This window comes from Dasypus novemcinctus, chromosome 7, assembly GCF_030445035.2.
Source record: "Dasypus novemcinctus isolate mDasNov1 chromosome 7, mDasNov1.1.hap2, whole genome shotgun sequence".
Taxonomy (NCBI): Eukaryota; Metazoa; Chordata; class Mammalia; order Cingulata; family Dasypodidae; genus Dasypus; species Dasypus novemcinctus.
In genome coordinates, this window is record NC_080679.1 from 4,611,256 (window position 1) to 4,637,656 (window position 26,401).

Sequence of the window (26,401 nt, forward strand, 5' to 3'; positions counted from 1 at the left end):
CTAGAGATGGGCCCGGGCCACAGGTCCCTCATACCTTCCCCGCCGGCTCGGGTGAGGACGCCTGGGATCTCGGGGGCTTGAGGCTGTGGGTGTCCCCCGTGGGCCTTGGGCTCAGAGGCCGGACGTGGCGCCCTTGTCCAGGTGGCATTCCCAGCACTAATGGATGCCTGGAGCCTGCTGGCCCCTGAGAAGTGTTGGTTGAATAGATGTGATCACACCCCGTGGCTTTCATTACCCAGAAGACACCTGTGCATGATGGGGAGCCCCGCGGGAGCACCCGTGTGCCTCCTTGGCTTCCTCACGGGAGGGGTGTGCGCTGGGCCCGCCACCGCCACCGCCTTGCCCCCGCGGGGCTCAGCCACAGCCGTGTGGGCGCCGCGCCCCCTGAGTGGAGGGCAGCCCCTGGCGGGCAAGGAGAGCGGGAACCAGCGCGCAGCACAGCCGGCTGAGCTAAGCGTGCGCACTGCTGGTGTGTGTCGTGTGCTCCTTGTTGCCACAAGGTTCTGGGCCTGGCGCGGGGGTTCGCTGGGTGCTGGGGCAGCCACGGCCCGCGCCCCTCCTCACTGGCAGTTGACCACACGGTGGTGCTTGAAGGGGGAGGGCAGAGAAGCCGGTTCCTGTGCCGAGAACGAGACGTGCATTAGTGTGGCGGGCCGGGCTCTGTTGTCCATCTTGCTCCAGCCTCGTGCGGACTCTTCGCAGATGGGCGCTTTTGGTTTATGGTTGTGAATTAGCGACTCCTTTCTCATGAGCTGCTTAATAGGCACTGTGTTCGTGCTTCCTGTCCCGGCACCACACACCTCTCTGAGCTGGTTTTTAGAACTCGGCACTGGGGCAGGTGGGCTGGGGTGCGGCTCGTCGCGGGGTGGTTTTGGGGCTGTCTCACATTTTCGGCAGGGGCGTCTGCCCTGCCCACGTGCCCGGCCCTGGCGTCCTGCGTGGCACTGGCTGCGCCCTGAAGTGCGGTTGTAGTGGAGGTGCGACAGCCTCACGTGTGACCGAATGCTCGGTGCCCTGTCCTTTAGGTAGAAGATTTTATTTGCTTCTATCGCCATCGTCACTTTGGTGGGGAATTGGGCACCAGGGTTAAGTATAACGAAGCTGGAAGCAGGCAGAAGCCAGACTTGTCCGCCCCCGAGTCCCACGGGCCGCCAGGCCTCCCGGACACGGCCTCCTCCCACTCCCGCCTGTGCCCGGTGGGTGATGGCTGGAATCAGCCGGGCGCTTTGTTCATTAGGTGGCCTGGCAGGTCAGAGGCCTAAGTTCAGAAATTGGGATGCCTGCAGAAAATTAAAAGTGATCGATACAACTTTAAGTTTTCACAAGCTCGCAGGTGGGGTCTGAGCAGTGAGGAAGAAGGGGTTATTATTTACAGGCCTCTTTCTATCTTGGTCCACAACTGTATTGCTTTCGTGGCTACTAATTTAGTCAAAGGGTACCTGTACGGAAAACTGTCTAGTCATCAAGATGCTGAAGGATTTATTTTCTGTGTTCTTCTGGAATGTTCCTATTTACCTTCTGCTGTATTAAGTTTCTTATAAAGACTCCGAGACATGTACACATTTTCCAACAGAGGCTCTTTCCCCTCCTACGCCGCGGCCCTCTACAGAAAGCTTTGCCCTGACTCACCGGTGCTGTCCTCTGCGCAGGACAGGCGGGCACCCCGTGGGGGCCAAGACGGCCGCTGCTCTCCGAGGCAGCCGGGCGCTCGCCCCTTCCCTGGACGGTATTTCTCGACGGTGGAGCACGCCGTGCCGCTCGTCAGGGCCCGGCCAAGAGCTGCACCCTGGGTACTGCCTGACTCGGGGAGAGGGGACTGTCCCGGCCCGCCCTGGAGGACTGTGGAGAAACCGCTCGAGCAGCAGTCGCCCCCGCCAGCCGCGGAGAACAGACCCACGCTTGTCTGGTCCTCGGAACCCCAGTGCCCTGACTTGGGTCGTTTCCTCGTAGTCATCCCCTCGCGTCCCCACGTCGCCCACTCACTCGCTCATTCGGCGCTGCCGAGCCCCCGCGACGTGCCCGCGACGTGCTCAGGGCCCGGAGCCTGGGGGGCGGGATGGGGTCCCCGCCCAAGCAGCCCGGCCGGGTGCGAGCGCACCTCCCCCCCGGCAGCCCTCCTGTGGTCTGTGGTCGGGCCTCGCCGTGTGCAGCTTCCTCATTACCAGAGCGTCTGGTTTTGTGGCCCGTAGCTCAAACAGGTGTGGGCGAGGTGCCATTTCTCTACTTTTAAATTTTCCCAAGGAACGTTCCTGAGCATTCGGCCGCTCCTCGCCCCCTCGAGGTCGGGTCTCGGGGACCCTGCCCCCCTGTCGCCGAGCCTCGGCTCTCTGCGCCGCATCTCCAGGCTGCGCCTCGTTGCCGTGCACTGTCCTTTGGTCCTCTCTGGCCTGACGCAGGCTTGCTGGTCGTGTGACGCCACCAGGGTCTCCGCCTGCCCCCAGCACAGACACGCATGCTGGGTCTGCCCAAGAACAGCTTGGCTGGCGCTGGGCGGCCTGGCGGGTGCTCTGTCATTGTCACCTCCTCTGGCACTGGGTCATTGGAGCATTTCATAGCTTGAGCAGAGGGAGACCGAAAGGACGCCGGTAACTGCCAAGGACTAGTAGTGAAAGGACAAGTGGGCTGGGTTACCCAGTAGACAGTAACCTGGAAGAAATGACAGCTAGTGAAAGTGAGGGCTTATCTTCATTCTTGACAGCTCTCGGAAACTTCTGTTATGAAACATCTCACACCCATCAAGAAGAGAGCCTGGCATCTGCCTCCCACCCCCAGCAGCCCCCAGCTTTCCACCCTTCCCCCAGCAGTGGTCCCTTCCCCCACCTTTACTTTCTGGAGAATTTAAAGCAAGTCCCAGATGCTCTGATGTTTTCCCATCAGTGTTCAGCCTGTATTTCCAACAGACACAGTCCCATCATCACACCCAACAAAATGGCTCATCATTCCTCAATATCATCATATTCCCAAGCTCTGCTGAATTTCTTCCTGTCCCAACAACTGTTCACATCAGGGTCCAGGCCAAGGGGCGGCCTGAGCTCCCCGGCGTCTCTCTGATCCCTGCGGTGGGGATCTTCGCCTGCACCCCGGCCTATCCCCTGTGCCCTGAAGAAGCTGCGTCATTGTCCTGCCAGTTTTCTCCTCAGGGCTTGGCAGATCGCAGCCTCCTGGTGTCAAATGGACATGCTCCCTTCATCCATAGTTCCTATAGGCTAGTGACTAGCGCTGGATTTGACTTTTAGGGGCGGGCACCAGGCTGCTCCACAGCTTAGCCTCGACATTTTAAGAGTCTGCCTGCCTATCCTGAAGGAAAAAATAGAGCAGAGAAAGAAAGACTGTTTCTTCCATTTTCATTTTCTGTAATAAACACACATACACTGGCTTGGACATGCCAGAGGAATTCATTAAAATTTAATTTGTATTAATGGGCAGATACAAGCTTTAATATAGAATGTTGGTATTTTCCAGTAACTTGCATGGTGAGGAAAAGAAAATTAATGGATTCTTACGCCCGAGGCTATTAGCCAAACCCGGACAGGGAAGTGTGTGTCCGGTTGGCTCGTTTTAGTGAGCGCCCTGGGGCGTGTCTGGATGTGGGACCTGCTGGGGAGGGGGGATAGGGGGGGCCGGGGGTGCTCTCGGGGGAGGGGTGGCCATTCAGCACACGAGGGAGTGGAGGGAGCAGAGCAGGGTGGGCGGGCGGCAGGGCGGGTCCCACTTGGGGCAGGCCCCCTTAGAGATGAGTGGGGAGTGCTGAGCGCACACCTGTGGGTACTACGGCTGCAAGAGCCGGGAATTAGGAGAGCTTGTGGAAGTCATGAACTTTCTAATCTCAGAGCCAGGGCACTTCAGTGTACGGAAGAATGAATACAGAGTTGGTTTAACATTAGAAAGTGGATATGTGAATTTCACCACATTACTAGATGAAAGAGGAATAGCATTTACTAATGCAAATTGATATATTAAAGCTTAAAATATATACCACGACAAACCGATAAACAGAAGGGAATTTCCTTGACCTGATAAAGTAATCTATCAAAAACCCACAGCAAACGTTGTATTTCCTGTTGAAACATTGGAAACATTCCCAGTAAGATCAGAAACAAGACCAAGCACCCTATCACTATTTGTATTCAGCAGTGTAATAAGGCAAGTAAAAGACGTAAAAATGCACAACACTCGGAAGGGACAAAGCAAAGCTTTCATTATTCACAGGTGACCTGATTATGTAGGTAGAAAATTCAAAATAATTCCAGGTAAATGATTAAAGTGAATATGAGCAAGATTTTAGGACGCAGATTCAATATAATAAAACATTAATTGGATTTCTGTATAACAGCAAACAAGTTGGAATCTCAGTCATGTACCATATTTTAATTAGGATATCGAATACCGAGGACTAAGTCTACCTGAAGATGTTCAAGACCTCGAGGCTGGGAACGAAAACATTTCTGAGAGAGACCCAGTGCAGTGGTCTCATGCTCACGGGGAAGACTGGCTGTTCTTCGGGCCTCTTCCCTTGGGGACGTCGGTGCCTGCCTCCCACGCCCACGTCAGCGGCGTGAGTGTGTGTTCATTTTGGTGGAACTTGAGAAGCGGATTCTAGGGTGCATGTGGCCCACAAGGGTCCGTAAGCCCAAGGTGCTTCTGAAGAAAGAGGGAAAGAGGGAAGGCGGCTCCTCTGCAGGGGCCCAAACATGCTGCCAGGGCCCCAGGGGAAGGCAGAGCGGCTGAGGGGACAGCGAGTCCGAGCAGAGCCCTGGGGAGAGCTGGGCCTTCTCAGCCGCGGTGCTGGGCAGTCGGCTGTGTTCACAGGAAGAACGGGCCGTACAGCCACGCTGAGGACTTAACATGTAAAGGGAAAGGAAACGATGGCTTTTAGGTGGCAGGGCGGTAGAGTGTCCTGGCAGCCTTCAGTTTGGGAAGGATATCTTGAACCAGACACAAACAAGCATAAGGCCTGAAAGGAGAAGTTCATAATAACTGTGACCTCAAAGAAAGATAAGTCACAGTTTTGCAATTGACAGACGATAAATGGCCAGAATATTTCTAAGATTCCTTGGAATCAGTAAGTAAAATGGAACAACCCAATTGAAAAAAAAAAGAACAAAAGGGCTGAAACTGAAAAGACGTGAGACTGTGAGAAGACTCTGTTACTGGGGAAAGGCTGCCCCTTAGGCCTGGCGATGGGCAACTAGATGTGGAAACGGCACCAGTGCCTGCCTCCTTCCCCTTCCCTCCTCTTTCCTCTCTCATTAGGAAACCTCTGTGTGAGATTTTTCAGGCACTATCTTTATTGGTCCAAGAAGTATAACTTCCTGTTGCAGGGGTTCTCTTTAACTATGCAAATCAGGGAAGGAGTTGGGCCTTTTATTCAGTGGCTGAAGCTTTCTTTGTTTATCTCATGGCCTTGTTGATTCTGTGCTGGGTTCCCTAGAAAACACTTAGGGTGCCCCTGCAGTGCGAGCACAGCTGCGCTGTGGCTGGACCCAGGCACCTTTCGGGGAGAGCCTTGGAGTGGCTCAGTGGTGCCCTGGGGACCCCTGGGGCTGCAGTGGAGTACTCTAGAGAACCCTGTGGCCTCTTTTTCGGTTCTCTGGAATTTGACAACTTAGACCTGGAAGGTTAGTGAGGACTGAACTGTATCTGCGGTGCGGTGTCCCTGGTTTCCTCTTGCTGGCCTATCTCCTTTCCTCCCGCCTTCCTTCCCCTCTCTGTCCCTTAATCCTGGTTAGAGAAAATACCCAGGGATTGAGAATTTGGTGTCTGTGATTCACAGCCCCGGGTGGGACAGCTTCACCTGAGGTCCAGTTTCAGATTGCGTCTGGTCTGGTCCAGAAAGCACTGGGGTCTGCGCCCCGAGGGGGCACTCTGAGCTTGGGCATGTGGCCTCGACCCTGGTGCCGTCTCTTCCTGTGAAGACGAGGGCTTGGGCCAGCTGAGTGGGGAGGTGGATTAGAAAAACCGACCTGTGCCTGGTGCGAGGCGGAATTGTGAAGCCCAGCATGGCAGCCTAAAGCTGTGAGCCCCAATTTTAATCTTTTTGTTGTCGTAACTGACACAGAGCCTAAAACTTCCCCTTTAAACCACATTCAAGTGTGCAATTCAGTAGTAGTAACTCTGTTCACAGTATCGTGCTACTGTTGTACCACTGACACTGCTAACTCACCTTTTTCAGCAACTGCTCACGCATTAAGCTGTCACTCCCCCTTCCTACCCCTGACCACCTAGCTGTTGGGTCTTACTAAGCTCCCTCTTCTCCAATAGGGAGAGGCTTGATCATAGCAGGTGGTGATTTAAGCTGAATCCTGTGACCTGCAGCTGCCTGCACTAGCCTTTCCACGCAGGTCTTGGGCCAGCCTCGATGGGGTGTGTTGGTGTGTGTGGCGTCGCTGTGCCGGGCACTTGGCACGTCCCTCCAGCCCGCCTCCTGGACGCCCCCACGCTGCTGGAGCGTGCAGGACCTTAGGCCGGGCCAGTGGGGCCGAGGTGGGCTCGGGAGGAGCCTGCCTGCCGTGGGGTTTGCGCAGAGGAGGTGGGCCTCTGAGTCCCATGGGAGTTGTTGTCCTGCTTAGAAATGTTTAGCTTCTTCCCATTGCTTTTTCCACCTTTGGGAATTTCAGCAGAGGCCGAGAAATGTGGAAATCGCCCTCTCAGGACTCATTTCCTTTTGACTCACTCTGGAGGAAGGGTCCTGAACAAAGTGAGCACGACGCAGCTGTCCTGGCAGCGCTCACGGGCGAGGGGTCTCCGTGGGCACCAAGGCCAGGCCTTCCACGTGGCTTTGTCCCTCTGCTCCTGGTGAAGGGCGCGCTCGGCCGCGTGGCCTGCCTGGTGCCCTGCGTTGGGGCATTTTGGTCTGTGCTCCAAAGCTGCCTTTCTCACCCTCTAACCTGCACTCCTGTATTTCCTGCTTTGCTCCAGCAGCCGGGACTTTATCTGGTGCCACATCCTGAAATTTGTGTTGTGACTGTTGATGTATTGAGCTGGACTCCTAGGCTCCCCAGTGGGACGACTGCCACATCTGCACCCTGTTGGGCAGGTCGGCGATGCCACGCCACTTGGATCAGCTCGGCAGACTCCTTTCCCTAAAGCAGCTTGGGCGCCACTGGGAGTCAGGACGCGTGTCGGTGCATCTTTCGTTTTTAAACTCTGGAGGCAGGAGGTGGGCCCTGAGCCTGTCTGCGCTCGCATGCCACAGTGCCCTCACCTGTGAGGACTGTTCCTTCCCTGCCGGGCTGCTGGGACTGGGGTGCCGGGACTCGCAGCCCGGGCTTCCACCCCGGCACCCTTGGCTGGGCCGGGTAATGGGGGGACGCAGGAGCCAGTGCTGCGAGCACCGGGCACTTGTCTGCGAATCAGGGGATCCGTTCCTCTGTCCATGCCTCTGTCCTTTGGGCGACTGGACAAAGGTTCCCGTCACTCTGGGCACTGCCCACCTCTGGGCAACTGTGGAGGCACGTCCTGGAGTGGAGAGTGGGGCCCGCCTGCAGCACCTTTGTTTGTTGGCCCCTTGCTCAGGGCCCTTGCCTTGGAGCCCTCTCGTGTCCAGGTGAAGAACAGCTTCTTGAATGTGACTAGGGACAAGAGCCCAAGGCACCATCCTGCCATGCGGCAGCGCTGTCTCCACGACGAGAGTGGGTGCGGGTGCTGATCCGACAGGTGCTTTCTCTAGCCAGACACTCTCACTTGATTTAGAAGCAGGTGATTAATATGAGCTGATGCTGAGGCAAGACGGTGCTCACGCCCGCTATTTCTACACCTGCCATCATCCCGTCAGGATGTGAAATGGCAGCATTTGGGGCTTTGAATTCTTGATTATGATGATGCCAGCTAGTCCCACTCTGTGCAGCAAGAACGAGCAGCTTCCCAGCCACGAACGGGGAAGTGATAGGTTCTGCTTCATGTCTCGTTTGCATGTAGAATGCCCTGGACTCTTACCCAACTACAGCACTTTCTCGGGAGTCAGCTGGACGTCATCGTGATTTTTTCCCTGAAGACCTAGTGTTCCACGTATGAGTCCAGCGCTCAGAGATTTTGTGCATGAGGTCAGACCCAGCCACGCCATACACTGATTTAAAACACACGGGCGCTGCGTCTGGATGCACTGAGCACAAACGACTTCGGGTTTGAATGGCGGGTGTTGGGTTTTGCTGCATCTTCCAGTGTTAGCTGGGATAAAGTAAGGTGTGTGAGGCAGCAGTTAGGTAATATGGCTTTGGAGTAAACTGACCCTCAGAGCCTGGAGCAGACCTCAGCAGCTGAGTCCCAAACTCGAGGAGAGGGTGCTGGGTCGGGACACTGCTGGCCCTCTTCTGTCCATTTACCGCCCCGGGAGCCTGCGCTTCCAAACCGCCCCTGGCTCTCGCGCTTTCACCTGGGGGGTGTTGAGGAGGTGCCCCTGCAAGGGTGGGGTGGCCCACACTGGCCACTGGGGCCCCGAAGGACACTCCATCCCTGCTCAGGACCCAAGTCTGCCTGGCACCTCCCGCCTGACCCCTTCCAGTCAGAGAACCACAGATCGATGGGGGTTTTCAGAAGTGGCTTTTGGGGTTTTTGAAAGTGTTTACAGTGAGATCTGAATTTTTAAAAATATGCTTACTCTTTTCACTGTTTTTCAAGTTTTGTAAAAGACACATTATTTATCTGTTTATGTCAGGAACAAACGGTGCGTGGCCTTTTCCCCCACCGTCGTAAGGTCTCTTTCTGAGTTATTTGCAAATCCCTGGAGGACACGGGGTCCAAATGCCTCCACTCGGTGTCCAGAATGAATCGTGCGTGATTTGCGTGAGAATGCCGGCCGTCCTAGCCCTTGAGAAGCCCCTAACCTGCCGCCGCTGGGGTCGTTTCTGCGGGTCTGCTGGCCGCTTCCGAAGCGTAGCGCGCCCTGCGCTCCTTTCCTGCCTCCGGGAGCCTGCATGCTCTTAGCCCCGCTAGGCCTCGTGTCTTCCTTACAGCTGTGTTTTGATGCCCCACAGGTGCCAGAATCGGGGCGAGGGCTTGTAGGAGCAGAGACAGGCCGGTGGCAGCGTGAGGCCCTCTGGGGAGCATACGTGAGCCGCCGCAGCAGGCGTTCAGCCCGGGCGGCCCTTCCCCATTGGACACACAGCACTCACCTAGGGCCACGGAGGCTGCGCCTGGCCGGCCGACCCGCAGGCCCCATCACTTCCTGGGATGGTCCAGATTTCCATATCTGGCTTCTGAATGGTGTCGGGGTCACTGGTTTTCTCCTTGGGATTTGAACAGCATTCAGGAGGTGTAACACTCAACTTGAAGGCTCTCCCAGGTGTTACAGACTTGTGGGGTGAGCGAGGTTTCACTGGTCACTGGACCTGAAGCTGTTTGTGTCATGCGTGAGTGCCCCGTGAACCTGTTGCTGTCCTCCTTGAGTTAGCAGTGAGGATTATCTCAGTGTCAGAAGCACATGCTAACAGACGTGCTGCTGCAAGGCCTGTACGTATTTGTCTGAAGCTAATTTTAAAAGAAGAGTGTGATTCCTGGAAGTTTTGCCAAAGTTGTCTTTCCTTGCCATTAGCAAGAGCAAAGACAAGCAGTCTAAGCAAGCCCGTGCCAGGTTTAGGCGGTGGATGGGTTCCAGTTTCATTTTTGGGTTGGTCAGAACAGGGAGAGGGAAACACTTTCTGGATACCGTCTAAAAGTGGCTCTAAAAGAAATGGTTCTTGAGTCCTAAGCATCTGGCGGAGCATTTTTCTGGAAGTGCGTCATGACTGTCGAGTGCTGGGTCCTCTTCCTGGGCTGCCCCTTGCGCACACTCCACAGGGCCGTATCTGCCGGCACCCGGGCTAGGTGGCCAGTATCGAGCTTTTGTCCTTAGAGCTGTGGCCTCTGCAGAAGAGCCCACGTGCTGGAGTTGCAGTGTGGCGCGAGGCAGAAGCAAGCCAAAATAGCTGAGCCGGATGCCCTTCTAGCAATTGGCGCCTGCTCTCTCTCCACTGGGGGCCGTGTTGATTAGTGTACGGAGGGCCTCCTGTTTCCCGATTGGCCAGTAATCCCCAATGGAGTTATAGCTGTCCTGTAAAAATAGGTAGGACGCACTATGTGTTCCCATTGTTTGCTAAGTGTTGCTCTTGTAGACTCTAGGATTTTCGATGAAATGCAAGCAGTTCCTGAAGCCAAATGCTTTTTCTGTTCTCCAGATGGACTTTCTGGCCGAGACCAGCCAGTGGAGCTGCTGAACCCCGCCCGCGTGAACCACATGTCGAGCGCGGGTAAGTCGGCCCTCCTGCCCTGTCTGGCGCTGGGCTGAGCACGAGGGCTGTTTCCAAGGCCTGCCTTTTTGGGGAGGTGTAGAGGGAAAGGGTGAGGCAGTGGGCTGTCAGATTCAGGAATTAGGTGCTCAGTTCCTGGAGCAAAGTGCACAAAGCGGAGAAATGCTGGTAATTTCTCGGGTGAGCTCAAGAGGCCGCGCCTTTCCCAGCGGCGCCCACGGCCTGCTTCAGTCACGGCACTGGGCCCTGGTCCACAGGAGAGCCTGTGGCCCCGAGCGCTGGGCTGGGGCTGGGCCGGAGGCGTCGCGGTGGTGTGAGCGGGCTACCGGCAGCCCCGGAGCACGGGGGAGCCCGCCTCGCCCATGGGCCTCTGGATCTCTGTGATTAACAGGGTAAGTGGGTCGGCTGTCGTCCAGGCTCCTTCCAGTTCTTTAATTTTAAAAAATCAACTGTGGTTATCAATCTTGCATTGAATTTCTTGTACGGTATAGCTCAGTCCGTATATTCCCTAGGTAATATTTCTAAATGTTACATTTCAAACATTGTTTTCCAAGTCTGTATGACCATGAAAACTTTTCCTGCCCCTTTCCTTTTTTGTAAAGCATCTTGTCCCCACATAGTGTGGGGACCACCCAGAGCTTCATCCCAGGACGGGAATCTCATACTGCACAGGCCGCTCGCTCTTACTGAGAATGCACCGGCCTCTCCTGGGGGCCTCTGTGGAGGGGACGTGCTCTCCCTGCCCTGGTCAGCTGGCACCTGGAAGACACCGTGGTGTTTGCTGCCATGCCCAGTGGGCCCCTGCAAGCCCTGCAGCAGGCCTGGGGGTCGCTGCCTGGAGGCCTTACTTGGCCCCTTGGACCTCCCCGGGCTCCCTTAGGAAGAAGCGAGCCTGGAGCAAAGCTGGCCTCTTCCAAGAAGAGATTTCTTTTCTCACACAGTGCTTCTCAGAGGTCTGCCAAGGCTCATTTCTGGCGTTTGCCCAAACCCCAGCCTGGGTTGTTTGCAATGCTCCTAGAAGGCTCCGGCTTCCTGCAGGGGATGCACACAGGGCTCATTTATGGCCTTCTATTTTTCACACCTTTTCTGCAGGCTCCATCCCTACCTGTCCAGCAATTTCCTTTTCACCCTGAGGACACGCGAGCAGAGGGCTGTGCCTGGAGGGGACAGTGATGGGGGGAGCTTTTAAATAGCATGACAGAGACGCTAATTTTTTAATTTAGGCTCGTGTAAAGTAAACAGTTTTAATTTTCTTTCTCTTGAGCTGGCTTTGCCAGTGTTATTTTTTGTTTAAACACTGCCTGCTTGTGCAGCTTTGGCATTGGGAGAGCGTTTCCTGGTGCTGGCCCAGGTGTGACCCTAGGCAGGGACATTTTCCAGCTAGCCCGGTGTGCTGTGGGCTGTGGGAGGATGGTAAACATGTGAGCCAGAAAGAGGGTGGGATCAGATTAGTCCTCTGGCCTGGGCAGGCCACCCTGCTGTGGGGCCCTGGATGTGCCTGGCGTCTTAGTGGACTTCAGTCGCGGCGGCGCCCATCTGGACTCCGGCTGTGTCGTCTCAGGCAGGGCCCCGGCGCTCCCAGCTTGTGTCCTCCCATGCCTTCCCCGCAGGGTCCTCAGGAAGGGCCCCTGAACGGCTGTCCATTCAGGCCGCCTCCTGTCCCGCTGCCCTGTGCTGAAGGCAGCATGCTGTGAGCTCACAGCGCCAGCTCGGGCGCGCGTGCCCCCTCCGGCCCGGCGCACCTGCTCTCTCCCTTTGGGGGACGCCACCCCTTTTGAGAGATGTCCCTTGGGAAGAGAATGGGCTGAGGTCTGCGTGGCTTCCGTGGAACTGAAGCCAGTGTTCAGACTTGCTCATAGCCAGGGGCCCGTTGGTCGGTGGGGAGCGATGTCGCCGGGCTTCCAGTGTGGGGGCACACTTTGAGCCCTGGCTGCCACACTGTGTGCAGCGTGGGTGGTGGCGCCCGAGAGCCCTGCACGGAGCGGGGCAGCCGCAGATGTGGGGTCCTGGAGCTGGCACTGCTGGGGTGTGTGTGAGAAGCTGCTCAGGTAGAGGGGTCTGTGAAACTCCGTCCTGGTCATTTCACCCCACTCTAAACTCACATTCTATGAAGAAATATCAATCTCAGGTTATATAAAATTTTGAAAATTAATACGAAAATTTCTGCAAAGCCACATTTTTATGATATTGGAATAGAAACAGTTTCACATGTATTTTTACGTCAATCCCAGTTTTCCATTGCACATTTTCTAACAATTGAACTTAATCTCAAGCAGTCTTTGACGCTTAGTGGTAGGAAAACAAGCTGATATATGTAATTTGCAAGAATTACTCCAACATTCACCATGGGAACTTGCTTCCTTTGAACACAAAAGCTTTCCTTTGAGCAGTTAAAGTGCACAGACTGCTTTCCCACTGTCGATCTCGTTATTTCCTGGCCATCCTTGTCATGAATGGTGGAGTACACAATGCAGTTTTTCTGATTATCGGTCTTTTGAAATATACTTAGTCCTTATAAATTCATACTTTAAAAAAAACTACCATTCATACCTTTTATTTGTTTGCCATCTCAAATTGAGACTTAGATGGTTTATGTTAGAATCTCACTTTTGCTGGAAAAGTTTTATCGTAAAGAGCCAAAATTCTATTTGTTTAGGATTAATTCTGATTTCTTCAACTTCCCCCTTAATATCTTATATGTAAACAAGCCTTTCCTTCTTTCTGTATTTTCTTCCTTGCTTTAAAAAATTTGATTCTAAAATATTTCTGTTGTAAAAGACAACACACAAAACCATGTCCATGCCACTAAGATGTAGCATGGACTCTGTTAATATTATTCCATATTAACTTCACATTCCTTTAGTGTTTTTTTTTTTTTTTTTCAAAAGTGGATGAAGCTTTACCCATTCTCTCTTTCCAGAGGTTGTCATTTCCGGAGTCAAAGTTGTTAGATTCTGTGTTCGCCTCCAGCTGTGGTGACAAACCTCACGCAGTGGGCTGGCGTCAGCGGGAGTGTGTCGTCCCCTGTTTCAGGGCTGGCAGGCTGACTTCCTCCAGTGGCATCGCTCTGGCTGGTTCCTCAGCTTCCCTGTCACCCGAGGAGGTCCGGTTCGCACTTACTTCCTGCTTTCAGCTCCTCCCCGTGGCTTTCTCTCTAGAAGCTTCCAGTCATGGGATCCCGCCCCCACCTGATCCCTTGGCCAGTCCTTAACTAAAGAGAACATCTTCACCTGGTCCTGTTGACAAGGGGCTCACACCCAGGAATGTGAGTTAAGATGACCGGCATGTCATTTCTGGGGGACATAACTCAACCTGCTGTCATCCATTTTACATAACCCCCGTATGTTTTTTATGCTATCAGTCCCTAAGTATCCGTTATCTTTTACATAAAGCATTGCCTGGTGGTTTTAAATTTGTACATGCCATCATGCAGAACATATTCTTTTGTAATCAGCTTTTATAGTCAGCATTTTTTTGAGATTTATTCGTGTCGATATGTGTCGTTCTAAATTTATGTTGTTGTATAGTATTTCTCAATGAATAAACCACAAAGTATTTATTCTTTCCCCCACTGAGACACATAAAAGTTACTGAGCTGTGGTAATGTTTTTGTTTGTTTTGTTTTCTATTTTACTTTTTTTTTTTTTTTTTTTAATGTGAGAGTTTTTCTGGGGCAGGTATCTAGAAATTAAATTTTGGGTCAAAAAGATGCACGTCTTCAGCGCTATTAGCCGTCACCTAAAGAGGTAACGTTAATTACATTGTGGCCAACATTTGATGATACAGTCTTACAAAAAACATTCCCAGCCTCCCCAGTATGAGTGATGTCCAATTCTAGTTTGAATCCGCCTTTGCCTGTTGAACAAAATCCTTGTTTTTTACCCAGGCTATGAGCGGTTTACAAAACAAAACAGATTACAAGCAAATAACAGCAGAGGGCGAGGTGGATGGAATCCGAAGACGGTGACCTGATCATGGAGCCAGGCGGTGCAGGGCATCTGGGCTCCGTGCCGGCCCCAGCAGCCCCGCTCCTGACCTCTGCTCACCCCTCCGCCCGGCGGAGGTGCCGCCTGCCCTCCCCAAGATCCACATCATGTGGGGAACATCACCTGGGGGGGCTGTCCCCAGGAGGGGCTCGCAGGAAGAAAAGGGGCACACGGTGGGAAGCAGCCGCCCCTGCTCCCGGGGACTTGAGCATCTTTTCATTTGCCTCTTGCCTCCAGGGTCTGCTCTTCTGCGCCGTGCCTTGTGCCTCCCAGGCAGTTCCTGGGGCGCGTTTCTGATCCTGGTACATCCTGGATGACGTCCATGTGCTGACCTTTCTTGGTTGTGCCATTGCAGGGGTTTTCTCCAGGGAGATGCCTTGTTCCCCCACCCCCACCCCCACCCCTCTTTATGTATGCTGGCTGCTTTATTTTAAAATGGTTTTGGTTTTGGTATAATTTTAAATTTTAAAGTAATCAAACTTATTAGTCTTGTGCTTGTAGTGAGAACTCCTTCGTAAAGTCATACGGTTAGTCTCTGGAAAGGTATATCTACGGGGATGGAAACCACATGTGTGTTGCAGGAGCACTGACAGATCTTTGGGACTGCCCCCCCTTCCAGGTATACATGTGTCCAGACCCATCGAGGTGCATGCTGCAAAGTGTAATTTCACTGAGGGTCAAGTCCATCTCAGGAAGCCTGACTTAAAAACCTAAACACAAAGTGCTTCCCTGTATTTCATTCTGAGCATTTTAAAGTTCTGCTTTTTAGATTTAGTTTGGAGTTTACTTACGGGGATGGCATGAGATATGGCTCTCCCCTCATGCTGTGAGGACAGCTCCTGGTCTCAGCACCTTTACAGGGCAGTGGGCAGTCGTGCTTCCTAACCGACCAGCAGGGACTCCTCTTCGGTAGACAGAATTCTTGTGTACCCGTGGCATGCTCTAGGATCTTTTTTCTACACCTGATCACCTTCAAGCTGTATAGGCCTGGTTTTCTGCTTTGGTAGGATGTATTTTTGGAAAACCCAAGAATTCCCCCAAAACTTTTCTAATACAGTGGACCCAGTAGCCAAACTAGCCTTAGCAGGAGTCGTTGGGCCCGGTTTTGTTCAGGTCTATATTAACGAAAACCTCTGCAGCCTTTGAAATGACTGTGGGACCTTTATGTAAATATGTCCCATATAAAGTGAAATAAGCAAGTTGCCAAGCAGTATATAAAGTGCCATGACATTTTTACCTATTAAAATCACAATACATATTAATATATGCAGGAAAAAACACCTGTTTAGGGACTCATGTCAGATTACTTATTTCTATAGTATTTGGAGTTAGAAGAACAAGCATGTCTTATTTTTTGTCACAAGATAAGAAAATACAGAGTATGATAGACTTACGCTATCCAGTTTTTCATAAGTTAGCATTTGATTAATCTAAAAGTTCCTGTTCACTTTTTAATGTGATGGCAGATGAGAATGTAGTATGTACGAATGAGTCATGGGTCTTTAAGTAGGCACTTAATCTGTTTAAATTATCATGTTTAAATTCATTCGTCATTTAACTAATACTTATTGGACACTTACTATCTGCCAAAATCTGTTTAGATAGAGCGCAGCAGTGAAGAAAGCTTAGAAAAAGTTCTTCCTTGAAGGTCCTCTATGCTAGTGAGGAGGGACAGTTATCAGACCTGCAAGTGAGCACGTTTGTGTACGAGCTCTGGGTGTGCACTTAGTGAAAACCCCAGGGGACGAGGCTGGCGCGGCCAGTGCGGGGGGGCTTGGATTGTACTTCTCAGAGGGTGTCGAGGAGGGCCTCCTTCCAGGGACATTTGATCAGAGTCAAGTGGGGGATGATCCCTGCAGGATTTGGAGAGCCCAGTGCCAAGGCCGGGGGCAGGTCTGCACCTGGTATTCTGGAGGACCTGATGGAGAACATCATGGGTGGGATGGATGAGTCAAGAGGAGAGAAGGATGGGAAGGCAGGTTCTGTCGGAACTGGGGTGACTTTATGAATGTCGACTCTGTACAGGGAACAGCCACGGGGACACTGAGAAGCGTGCTGCTGGTGGCTGCTTCATGTTCCCGGGACTGTTTAGGCTCCGGCTTTGGGAGGGGCTAGAGGACACCGCCAGGGAGATCGACCCAAGGAGATGGCGTAATGGGGGAGGTGCTGGGGGGCAGATAGGGCGGGAATGGGAGGTGGAGCCTTCAAGAGTGCAGGTGACTTCTGAGCTGAAGAGAGGAGTCGAGGTGAGTGGAGAGACCGTCTTACCCGAGTGACTGGCAGGATGGACGAGCTGTCTCTGAGCTGGGGAGCGTGCAGGTAGAGCAGGTCTGGGGCAAAGTCGGGGGTCCCGTTTGGACGTTGAAATGGAGAGTGGAGGTCTAGAGGAGGGCACTGGATGGGAGAAGAGAGTTCAGGCAGGAGAGTGCTGAGGGAAGAAGTCTGGGAGAATACAGATGGGGACCGAGGGACAAGAGCAGCTAGCCAGAGAGAAAGGGGCACCAGGACATTGGGAGGCTAGGGAGCGCAGCAGGGGTGGCCAGCGAGGTGGACGGGGACCAGGGGACGAGGGTGCTGCCCGCAGCTCCGAGAGGTGGGTGGGAGCCGTGTGTGCCGGCCTCACCGTGTGGGGCCATGGCCGCTCCACGCGAGCCGCCTGGAGAAGCCGTGGAGGCAGGGATGGCCGCGGTGGCTCTCAGAGGGGCCGCAGGCAAGGAGTGGGAGGCGGGTGGTCCAGGCAGCCCTTGAAGGGGCTTCGTGAGGAGCAGAGCAGAGAGAGGGAGAGACAGGGTCGAGAGAGCACGTTTTTAAGACTGGAGAAACCACAGCGCGTTTGCTGCCCTTCAGTGATCCGGCCGGGAGGGAGAATGTCCAGCTATGCTGGGGCAAGAGTGGACGGGTGCCTGCAGCTGGCCGGGATGGGGACGCGGGCGCCGAGCAGAGCCTGCGGGCCCAGGCAGCCAGGGTGGCCAGGTGGATGGTGGCCCTTCCGGGAGCCTGTATTTCCCCCCATATTCAGGAAGCTGTGTCACCAGTATGGAGTTTGGGGGGGGGCAGGGATTCCAGGAGGGAGGCGGAGGGGTGGGGCCCTCAGCAAGGAGCGCAGGCGGCAGGCACGGGGCGGTGCCCTGCAGTGAGCCCACCGGGAGACGGGGCTGGTTGACAGGGCCGTAACACTTTGGAGGTCGGTAATGGGTGCCGTTTTCTTGTTTTAAAGTAGACTCTTAGCTTATAAAAGCAATGAGTGTTTAGTGCAGCCGAGTGGCCTTGTACTGTCCCCAGAGTTGGCGGGTGTGCTCTCCCACTGCTGGGTGGCCGCGGGGCTCCGCCCGCCGCGAGGGCTGCAGGGCTGCGGGGCTTTGCCTCTGCTGCCCAAGAGCGCAGGGTAGCTGCTACACAGTGCCGCTCGGGGCTGGCTTAGGCCGCGAGCACGGCCTGGATCGCAGGGCTAGGCTGGGAGACGTCCCAGAGCAGGTGTCCTCGGGGCGCTGCTCTCCCGGGAGACTTGGCCTTGCGGGGCTGCCGGCTGGTGGTCCTGGGCCCTTGGCTCTTGGTCATGCGGCGACGCTCTTGACTGTGTCTTCTCCTTTCTTGTCTGGGCTCTGTGGGCCCCCGCTGCCAGCTCCTGCCTGTCCCTCCCCTGGGCTCTCCCCTGCTGGTGAAGGGCTTCGTGACAAGGCAAGCCCGGCCGACCCCAGGGGCCCCGGGTGACCGCAGTCACCTCCTCAAAGGGCCCTGTCTAGTGGGTTCACACACAGAGGAAAGGATTAAGATTACGGGTCTGATTTCCTGGGTGCCTAACTCCACGCCACAAGAGGGTGGACGACAACACCTGGTGGCGGTAGGCCGGGTCTCCAGTGCCAACCGTGCCCTCAGCACCTGCCGAGGCCCCCACAGCACCTCTCTCCACCCTGGCACCCTGGTCCTGGCACACCACTGCCTTGCACAGAAGGAGGACGGGGCTCGGGGACGTGGCCACTTTCCCAGATGCACGTGGTGCGTGGGCCGTGGGGCGGGGCCCGTGTCCGCTCTCAGAAGGGCAGCCTCAGAATGCCCAGAGCCTCTGGCGGCCACGGTGTGCTGCGCAGACCGCGGTTAAGACGTCGTGCTGTCCTTCCCTGCCCCCGAGAAACGCGCTTCCCTCAGAGTCGAGAGCGTTTCTTTTCAAGGCTACATAGCAAGAGGACGTTTTCAAAAGAAATTTCTGGACTCTTGAAGGGGAAAAGGTATAAAATTCTAGAGATCTTCTGCAACATAATAAAAACGATTGATGTTTGACTTCAGCTCTGGCTTTCCAAATCTCAAGGGTAAGCTTCCACCCCCCTGTCCCAGGATGGTGGGATGTCTTGACACCCGAGTTTAGGAGTGCGAACTGCCGTGGTCAGCGGCCCCGGGAGCCCGAGCGTGTGTGTCGTGCTCACTGTGGCTCGCTCTGGCCTGGCGAGGGAAACGGAGCACATGTGCGTCTGAGGACACACGCGACCTCGGGGAAGGCTGCGACAGCTCTGCTTCCGCCGCACGGGGCCAGCGCCGCCCTGGTCACACAGCCCTGGCTGGGACTCCTCGGGCGCCAGGCTCCTTCCTGCGTTTCTGACACGCAGCTGGTTTTTCTCTCTCTGGGGGGGGCCTTGGAGGATCAGGGCTGCCTCGGGCGTGCCCAGTGTGGCCCCTGCTGGGATGCAGGGCGGGGTGCTGGGGACAGGTGGGCTCTGTCCTCCTCAGCGTAGTGGCAGCCTTGACCCTGAATTCTCACTTCTTCCCCAGGCGGGGGGGACTGCCGTTTAGGACGAGCTCCTCCGTGCCACCTCCCGGTCTGGCCCCCAGGCCTGCGTGGGCGTGCATTGCCACCAGCAGGTGCACGGCCTGCTTGGCTCATCTGTTTGCATGTTTTCATGTTTGGAAGAACAGTGCAGTGTAGACTACAGACATGTCAAGGTAAAAGCCAGTTTGGAAAATGGACAGCAGTTGCCACCTGTTGGCTTTCCTTAGTTGACACATGCTGAGAACATTTCTGCATCCCTCCAGCAAACTGGCCCGATGGCTGGGCAGACGTGACCTAAAGACTGTGCTAGGACTCTGTAGCCGGTGTGACTTCAGTCTGAGGACAGTCACAGCTCCGTGCACGTGGCCACACGCGTGCCGAGCACACATGCGAGCCGGTTAGAGGTGCCTCGAGTCACTGCGGGATTCAGGCGCGTCCCCTCCCTTACTTCATAGCCGAGGATAGTCTTGGGCAGAAGCCGCACCCTCCCGCCTCGTCCCCTGGACAGCCAGAGGCTTAAACCCCCAGGAATTTTTGGAAAGGACTTGCTCTCCAAGGCCCACCCGTCTCCTGGCAGACGCTCTCCCCCACGCACACCTTTGAAGATGAGGGGAGCCCGACTCCCAGCACGGCGCAGGGCCGCCAGCACGGTCCACCCCGTTGCCGGGCACAGCTGACGCACGTGTTGGTAACTCTCAAGCCTGGTGGGCTCACTTTTGGGTGAATTCACAAAACAGGAAAGAGGTCATTCTCCAAATACTGTCCTTTATGAGAGAAAGTTGCGTTTCCTGCTTTTGCACCCGCAGGTGTCATTTCCAGAACGAAGCCAAGTGCTGCTCTCGCTCCTGCCTGTCACGTTAGCCTGACCCGTCCCTCTGGCACGCGCATCAGTGACTTGGGTGGCAATGGGAGAAGCCCTGGGCCCCCAGCAGCGTCCAGGAGACCTGCAGGCCCGCAGCCTCCGCGCCTGCCGGTCAGGAGACCGAGGGTGCCTCGCACACATGTGGGGCAGAGCGCCCGGGCGTGGGAGAAACCGGCCTCGGCCCCGCGGCCCGCGTGGGCAGGGCTGCCAAGGCGCTGCGCGTTGGCAACGAGGAGAGCAGACCCCCTTGTCCACTGTCAGCTGCTGCTGGGCCCACTTCTTGATCTCTCTGCGTTTTTCTCTTTTCTTTCTGTGTCTCCCTTTTTCTCTGATCTCTCACCACATCAGGGTCGGCAGTGATCCACTGAGGAGAGCCTGAGCCCAAGAGAGGGGCGCAGGTGGTGAGGGCACGTGGCCGTGTGTGGCAGAAATCCCTTTCCACGGCCGCGCGGGCAGCAGAGCCACGTTCCCTTCCTTGGACTGAGGGTTGGTCAGCAGCAGGGGAGGGCCGAGGCGCCGAGGGCCCGGTGGGGAGGGAGCTGGATTTGCCTCGGCAGGGGGCGTGAGGAGGCGCCACCCCCGCCCCCAGCCGCTGACTGCTGTGACCCCTGCGCCCTCCTGCCCTCCCCAGACTCCCCTGCCTTCCCAGGACCCCTGTCCTCTCAGGACCCTCCTGCCACCCCCAGGGCCCCCATTTCTTCCCAGGACCCTCCTGCCTCTCCCCCAAGGCCCCCTTCCTTCCCCAGGGTCCCCCTGCCCTCCCAGGACCCTCTTGCCCTCCCCTCCCCAGCGCTCCCCTGCCCTTCCAGGACCCCCCTCCTCCTCCAGGGTCCCCCTGCCCTCCCAGAACCCTCTTGCCCTCCCCTCCCCAGCACACCCCTGCCCTCCCAGGACCCCCCACTCCCCCAGGACCCTCCTGTCACCCCTCAAGGCCCTCTTCCCCCTGCTCTCCCCGGGAACCCCCTGTCCTCTGCAGGAGAGTTCTGTCTGCCTCTCTCTGCAGAGGCCTCTGCAGCGCTGGCGCTGCCGGTCATGGCAGCCCTCTGGACCGTGGTTCTTCCAGCAGGGTGCTGACTGCTGCTGGTGGTGTGATGTGAGTGCCAGGGCCAAGGGTCCTGCTGCCAGTGCCCTCCCGTGGGCCAGGAGACCCTTCTAACCCCAGGTGGGGGGTGTGCGAGCGAGCTGCTGGTGATCAGGCAGGCGGTCAGGGTGCCTCGCTCGCATGCCAACCTCATCCGGTCCCCGCTTCTGGGCAGTGCCCTCACCCTCTCCAGGAAGAGCGCATAGGGGTCTGCAGCCCTCACCCTCTCCAGAAAGGGCACGGAGGTGTCTGGAGGCCCGTCGGCCTTAAGAGCGGTCCTCGTCCCTGCTGGTGGCCTCCTCGTGCCACCTCCTCAGCAGGTGCTGCCCTCGCGCCCATCACGGCCGCAGCCTGATTGCTCCCAGCTGGAAGGATATCCCCGTCCTTCATCCATGCCCTCTCTGGTCTCCGGGCTTGGACTGTGGCTGCTGTAGCTCCTGCTCGTGTGCTCCTTGTTTTGGTTTTTCTGTTGGTTTTGTCTTTGATAAAATCCAGATATGGCACCATCTTCTCGGGGCGGGGGACAAGTGCCATCGTTAGCTGGAAATGCTGCGCCCTGTCCTTCTGATGGGCTGGCCCCAGCTCACCAAGGACTCCTGCCCTGCCGCCGGCCTTGGTCCCAGGGCTGGAGGGTGGGGGCTGAAGGCGCCTCCCAGCCGGGGTGGAAATCGGATTGCTGGGTTCTTTACGTTGATCACAAGGTGCTCCCCCAGAAGCCACTTGCTGTCTTGTGGCTGTAGGTGACAGTCATAGAGCTTTTGTCAGACCTGAAGAAAGGAATGTGAGTGGTGAGAAAACACATTTATTGGCACGAGACTTGGGGTGGCTTCAGGTGTCTCAGTGTGCCACAGCCGAGGTGAGCGAGTTGGTTGTTCATCGATCTTACAGGGAAAAGCGGGGGGCTGTTGCCAGTTGATGTGGAAAATAGAGCTCTGCCCTTCACATCTTCACGGGGTGTTTGAAAGGCCAAAGTGATTATCGGGCAGAAGAAAGGACTTGGTTCTCCCGAGTCAGGATTTTATTTATGCATCACGGCTGTCACCAAGGGCCAGAGACGCTGGAGAAATCACTTCCATGTCACGGCCTCATTTGTAGTTAGAGATTTTGTTTTTATCTATTTCTTTTATTGTTTTTACCAGTTTTGTCTGATTGCCTTTAAGGTTATGGAGCCCAGAAGAGTCTGTGAAACCCTTAAATGGTGTCTGGAAGTGCATTCAGCCACGAGAGCCGAGACGGTTCCGTCAACTCCGGCCTGTGTTTCCCTGTGGCTCAAGCCAGAGTAGTCGAGGGTTTTAGTGATCGCGCTGGGAAGTAGCAAAATGCTTCAGTCATCACAGCCCGTCCTCCAGGGGAGTAAAGTGCCCTCTCTTAAGATACATCTCCATTTCCCGAAACGCCCAGCCCTGGCTCGCGTGGAGCCCGTGGCCGAGCAGCCCTGGCTCGCGTGGAGCCCGTGGCCGAGCAGCCCTGGCTCGCGTGGAGCCCGTGGCCGAGCAGCCCTGGCTCGCGTGGAGCCCGTGGCCGAGCAGCCCTGGCTCGCCTGGAGCCCGTGGCCGAGCAGCCCTGGCTCGCCTGGAGCCCGTGGCCGAGCAGGCTCGGTGCCCGCCTGGGGCCCGAGGAAGGGAGCCTGAGCTCCAGCTGGGCCTCCAGTCTCCAGCCTGAGGGGAGGGGCGTTCAGTCCCCAGACGTCCCCAGGGGAGGCCTGCCAAGGAGGGGCCTGCAGTAGCTCCCTGCCCCCTGTGCCCACCCCTCCCTGTTCATGGGGAGGGTCGTGGAGGGGCCGCCGGGGGCCGGTTGGTCGCCGAGCCTTTCATCTCACCCCTGCTCCGCGGTCTGTCTTCCAGGAGCCGCCCTGCCTGTGGAGTTAGCTGCTGCATGTCTGCTTTCTGTAGACTCCATCCCTCTCCCTGCGTGCATCCTGCTTCCGGGGCTTAGTCACAGGGTCTTGTTCTGACTTCTTAGACTAGACTCCAGCCTGTTAATTCTCCGCATTTCCTCTTGTTGGTCTAAGCACCTAACGGTCTGTGCTCGACTGAGCCCAGATGTAGTTAGAGTTGGTAAGTTTTAATTTGTAGCATTTAACGTGTAGTCTCTTTAAACTTTGAGGGTCTTTTTCTTTGGAAAAAAAAGAGATATTTAGAAGTGTTTTATTTCTAAAAGTATGGGTTTTTCAAGTAATCCTTTTTTATTAATTTAACCTATACACACTGCATCTAGTAATCTTTCTGTTACTGTTTTTCTAGTTCATTGCATTATAGTTAAAATTGCTGTCTTTGAATTTTGTCGAGGCTTGCTTTTTGTATGGTCAGTTTTGATGAACGTTCAATATGTACTTGAGAATTTGTATTCTGTAGTTGATGTGTGCCGAATTCTCAATACACTTATTAAATCAAAGTTGTTGTTGTAAATTATCTAGAACATTAGAAAATGTTAGAAAACAATATTGTGCTGGGGGGAATGAACAGGCAAGGAGAGAGGGAATTCCTGGGGGTTCTGCACTTTTAAATAGGGAGATCGAGGACGACCTCCTCAAGACGTTCCGCTCCGTCTGTCCGTCTGCTCACGCCCCGTGTGGACCTTCCGGGTGCAGGCCGCTGCCCAGAGCCCCCGGGATACGCACACCTGGGATCCGTGCGGCTCTGTGTTGCGCGGGGAGCAGAGGGCAGCCAGGGGGTGTGGGGTGTTTATGGTGGTGCAGTGGACCGGGGCTTCGGGGGCGGGGAGGCCTGGGGCTGTGTAGGGTGGCCTGGTTGGCCTTGTGGTGGGCGTGGTGTGGTTTGAGCTAACGCTTTACGGAGGACCCGGGCGAGGGGTGTTCCAGGGCGAGAGCGGCAGGGCGGGGGCCTGGAGGCAGGAGCGTCCTGGACCAGCCGGGAGCCGGAGGGCGGAGGGGAGGAGGAGTCGGGCCATGCTGTGGGAGAGTCACTGGGGCGGGCAGCCGCTCGTCCTGCAGGGCCTCCAAGGTCGTGGTGGCATCAGCTTTGCCTTTGAGGGAAACGGGGCGCTGTCGTGGGGCTCTGAGCCAGGGAGGGCCAGCGCCCCCCTCGTGCTCACGGGGTGACGGTGGTGGCTGGGTGGGCAGGCGGGTGCCGGCAGCCCCATTAGGAGGCCGCTGCAGTGAGCCAGGCAGGGGCCAACTGCGGGCGTGGAGAGCAGCGTCCAGACGCTAGCCGTGCAGTGGGAGGGCCTGGGCCTTACTGAGCGGGGAGAGGATCTGGGCGACCCTGAGACTTGGGGCTTCAGTGTTTGGGCCGGAGGAGTTGCCATTAACTGAGCCAGGACATGTGGCTGGGGCCGCCTTGGGGCGAGGAGGGTTTCGTGTGGGCAGTAGAGTGTGGACATGACACATGTCCCGATGGAGCTGCCGAGTCGGCCGCTGGGGCCGTGAGCCTGAGCGCAGAGGAGGGCTGGGCTGGGGATTTAAAACCGGGAGTCGTTGGCTAGGGTTGACTTCAAAAGGAAATGCACAAAGGGGACATGGTTTCTGGTATTTTTGACAGATAATGCTTGCTTAGAGTTACCAGTGTATTTTCCCCCAAGTCATCCTTTGTAAAGTGTTAATGTCTCTCAAGAGAGTTATTTTCTCCAGGATCTAGTTGCTGCGTAGTAGGAGTGAGTGTATATCCCACTTGCTGCTTGAAGTGGGGCATGCTCATCAGGCAGCAGCCACACTGGGTTGCTGATCATTACAGCAGTAATAATCATGGTCATGAGAGTAACAACTAACTTTCCCACATTGCCCTTCCATTATTCATCAAAGTACTTTGTGGTCATGGGCATTTAATTTCCCCAAGGACACTGAAGTAGCAGATACAGGTTAGGAAACAAGAACCGAGAAGCGCAATTCCTTACCCAAAGTTACACGTATGTTAAGGGGCTGAAAGTTTTTATTGTTGTTGTTTTTTTTTTTTGCTGTTTCTCCAAACTTGTAATTTAAATTATTAAGCTAGCACCCCAGGTGATTCTCCTGAACCCCACCGCCCATGGGGACCAAGCACCTGGAAAGGCGACGCCTTCCTGCTTGGCCTCTGGGAGTCCAGTTGGAGCACTTGGTTTCCAGAAGGCCGGAGGAGTGCTCATGGCACCTGGCCGGCAGGGTCCCCAGCTGGAGGAGGCCAGCTTCCTCCGGAGAGCACGGGCAGGCTTCACGCCGCCCCTCGGCTGCCCTCCCTCCTCCTCCTCCTGCCAAGTGGAAGGGCCAGGTTCTATTTTTAAATATTTCAGCTGTTCCTGTTAAGCAATCCTGGTTCCTACTGCAGCCCAGCTTGTAGGTGAAAAACCGAAGCAAACGTTTTGAAGTTGCTAAGAAGGAAATTCTGAAACACATTCTTCCCTGTATTATGTAAACTTGACCTGATGTAACTGAAAGGACAAGGGCAGTTGCAGATGGGATTCTTAGCCTTCCTAGACCACTTAAACTATTTTTAATTTTCCAGAAATCTACCTTGTACGTGGGAAGCAGGTGCTCAACCAGTGATAGCTTGCCTTTCATCTATCCAGTTTCAGCATAATCAAAGCAGCCTTCAGGGAGCAGCTCCCACCCTGGGCTGCTGGCGAGCACAGCCGCTGACCAGTTGTGGGGCTACAGCGGGTGGTGGGCGTTTGAGCCCTGCAGTCCGGATCTGAATCCACTTGTCAGCTTTTCCTGGCTGAGCCACCTGGGCAGGTCTCCACTGAGCCCGTCTTGGATTTCCTGTCACCACTGGGACCTGCCGCGCAGGTTGTTGTGAGAACTGAGGGAGACGGTTTGAGCAAAGCAGTTTTAATAAGTGCACAGTAATAAAATGTTCGTTTTTTGTTATTGTTCTATTATATTGTCTTTGTGTTGTAGTTACATAGCCTTAGATTTCTTTTCTAATAGGTCCTGGTTTACAACATTGCTGTAACAGTCTTGAGAGGATTGCTTTATCTATCGATTATTATTATTTTTTCTGTCAGTTATTTTGAGTAGTTAAATTTGTCTTTAGCAACTCCATTTATATATGAGAACTTAAATTATGTTTCACCATTTCTGCCTGGGGAAAGGCCAGATTCTATTTATAGTTCCAGGAAGCACATTTGTACACTTCTTGAAAGCCAAGTTACCAGCTCCATGCCGGGGTTTTTATTTACAGCTCTTGCTCAGTTTGGGCTTGCAGATATTTCCAAAAGATGGTTTATCTTCTTGGGAAATATAGAACAAATGATAAACATTAAAACAATTTTCACACAGCTCTAAGGAAAGTTCTGAAATAGAGAGCAGGGGGAAAGAGCCTGAGCTTGCCGAAAACTACTAAAATAGCATGACGGGTACCCCACAGAAGCCCAGAAGATGGAGAGGAGGTGCCACAGGGTTTCTGATGGACCTCTGCTGTGCCCAGGTGCCTGGCTCAGGGCCCTGGGCAGGAGCGCCTGCAGCGCCTCCGTGGTAGCTGCTGTAGGGCCACCCTTGGGTAGGAAGGGCGACTGCTACCCTCCCTTAGAATCAGATTGGGGTTTATCTCTGTA

At 55.1% G+C, this 26,401-nt stretch overlaps 1 protein-coding gene across 4 annotated transcripts in view; it reads left to right on the plus strand.

Annotated features, from left to right (window-relative positions):
* The window catches only part of HDAC4 (histone deacetylase 4), a 325,560-nt gene that overhangs the window by 146,844 nt on the left and 152,315 nt on the right, over positions 1-26,401 (plus strand). For 3 of the 4 annotated variants that reach the window (XM_058299783.2, XM_058299785.2, XM_058299784.2), the window contains exon 3: positions 10,152-10,223. The exons of the other annotated variant lie outside the window; for it this stretch is intronic. In XM_058299783.2, coding sequence (XP_058155766.1) covers positions 10,152-10,223 — 72 coding nt within the window. The remainder of the gene's footprint in view (positions 1-10,151; positions 10,224-26,401) is intronic. 4 annotated transcript variants of the gene reach the window in all.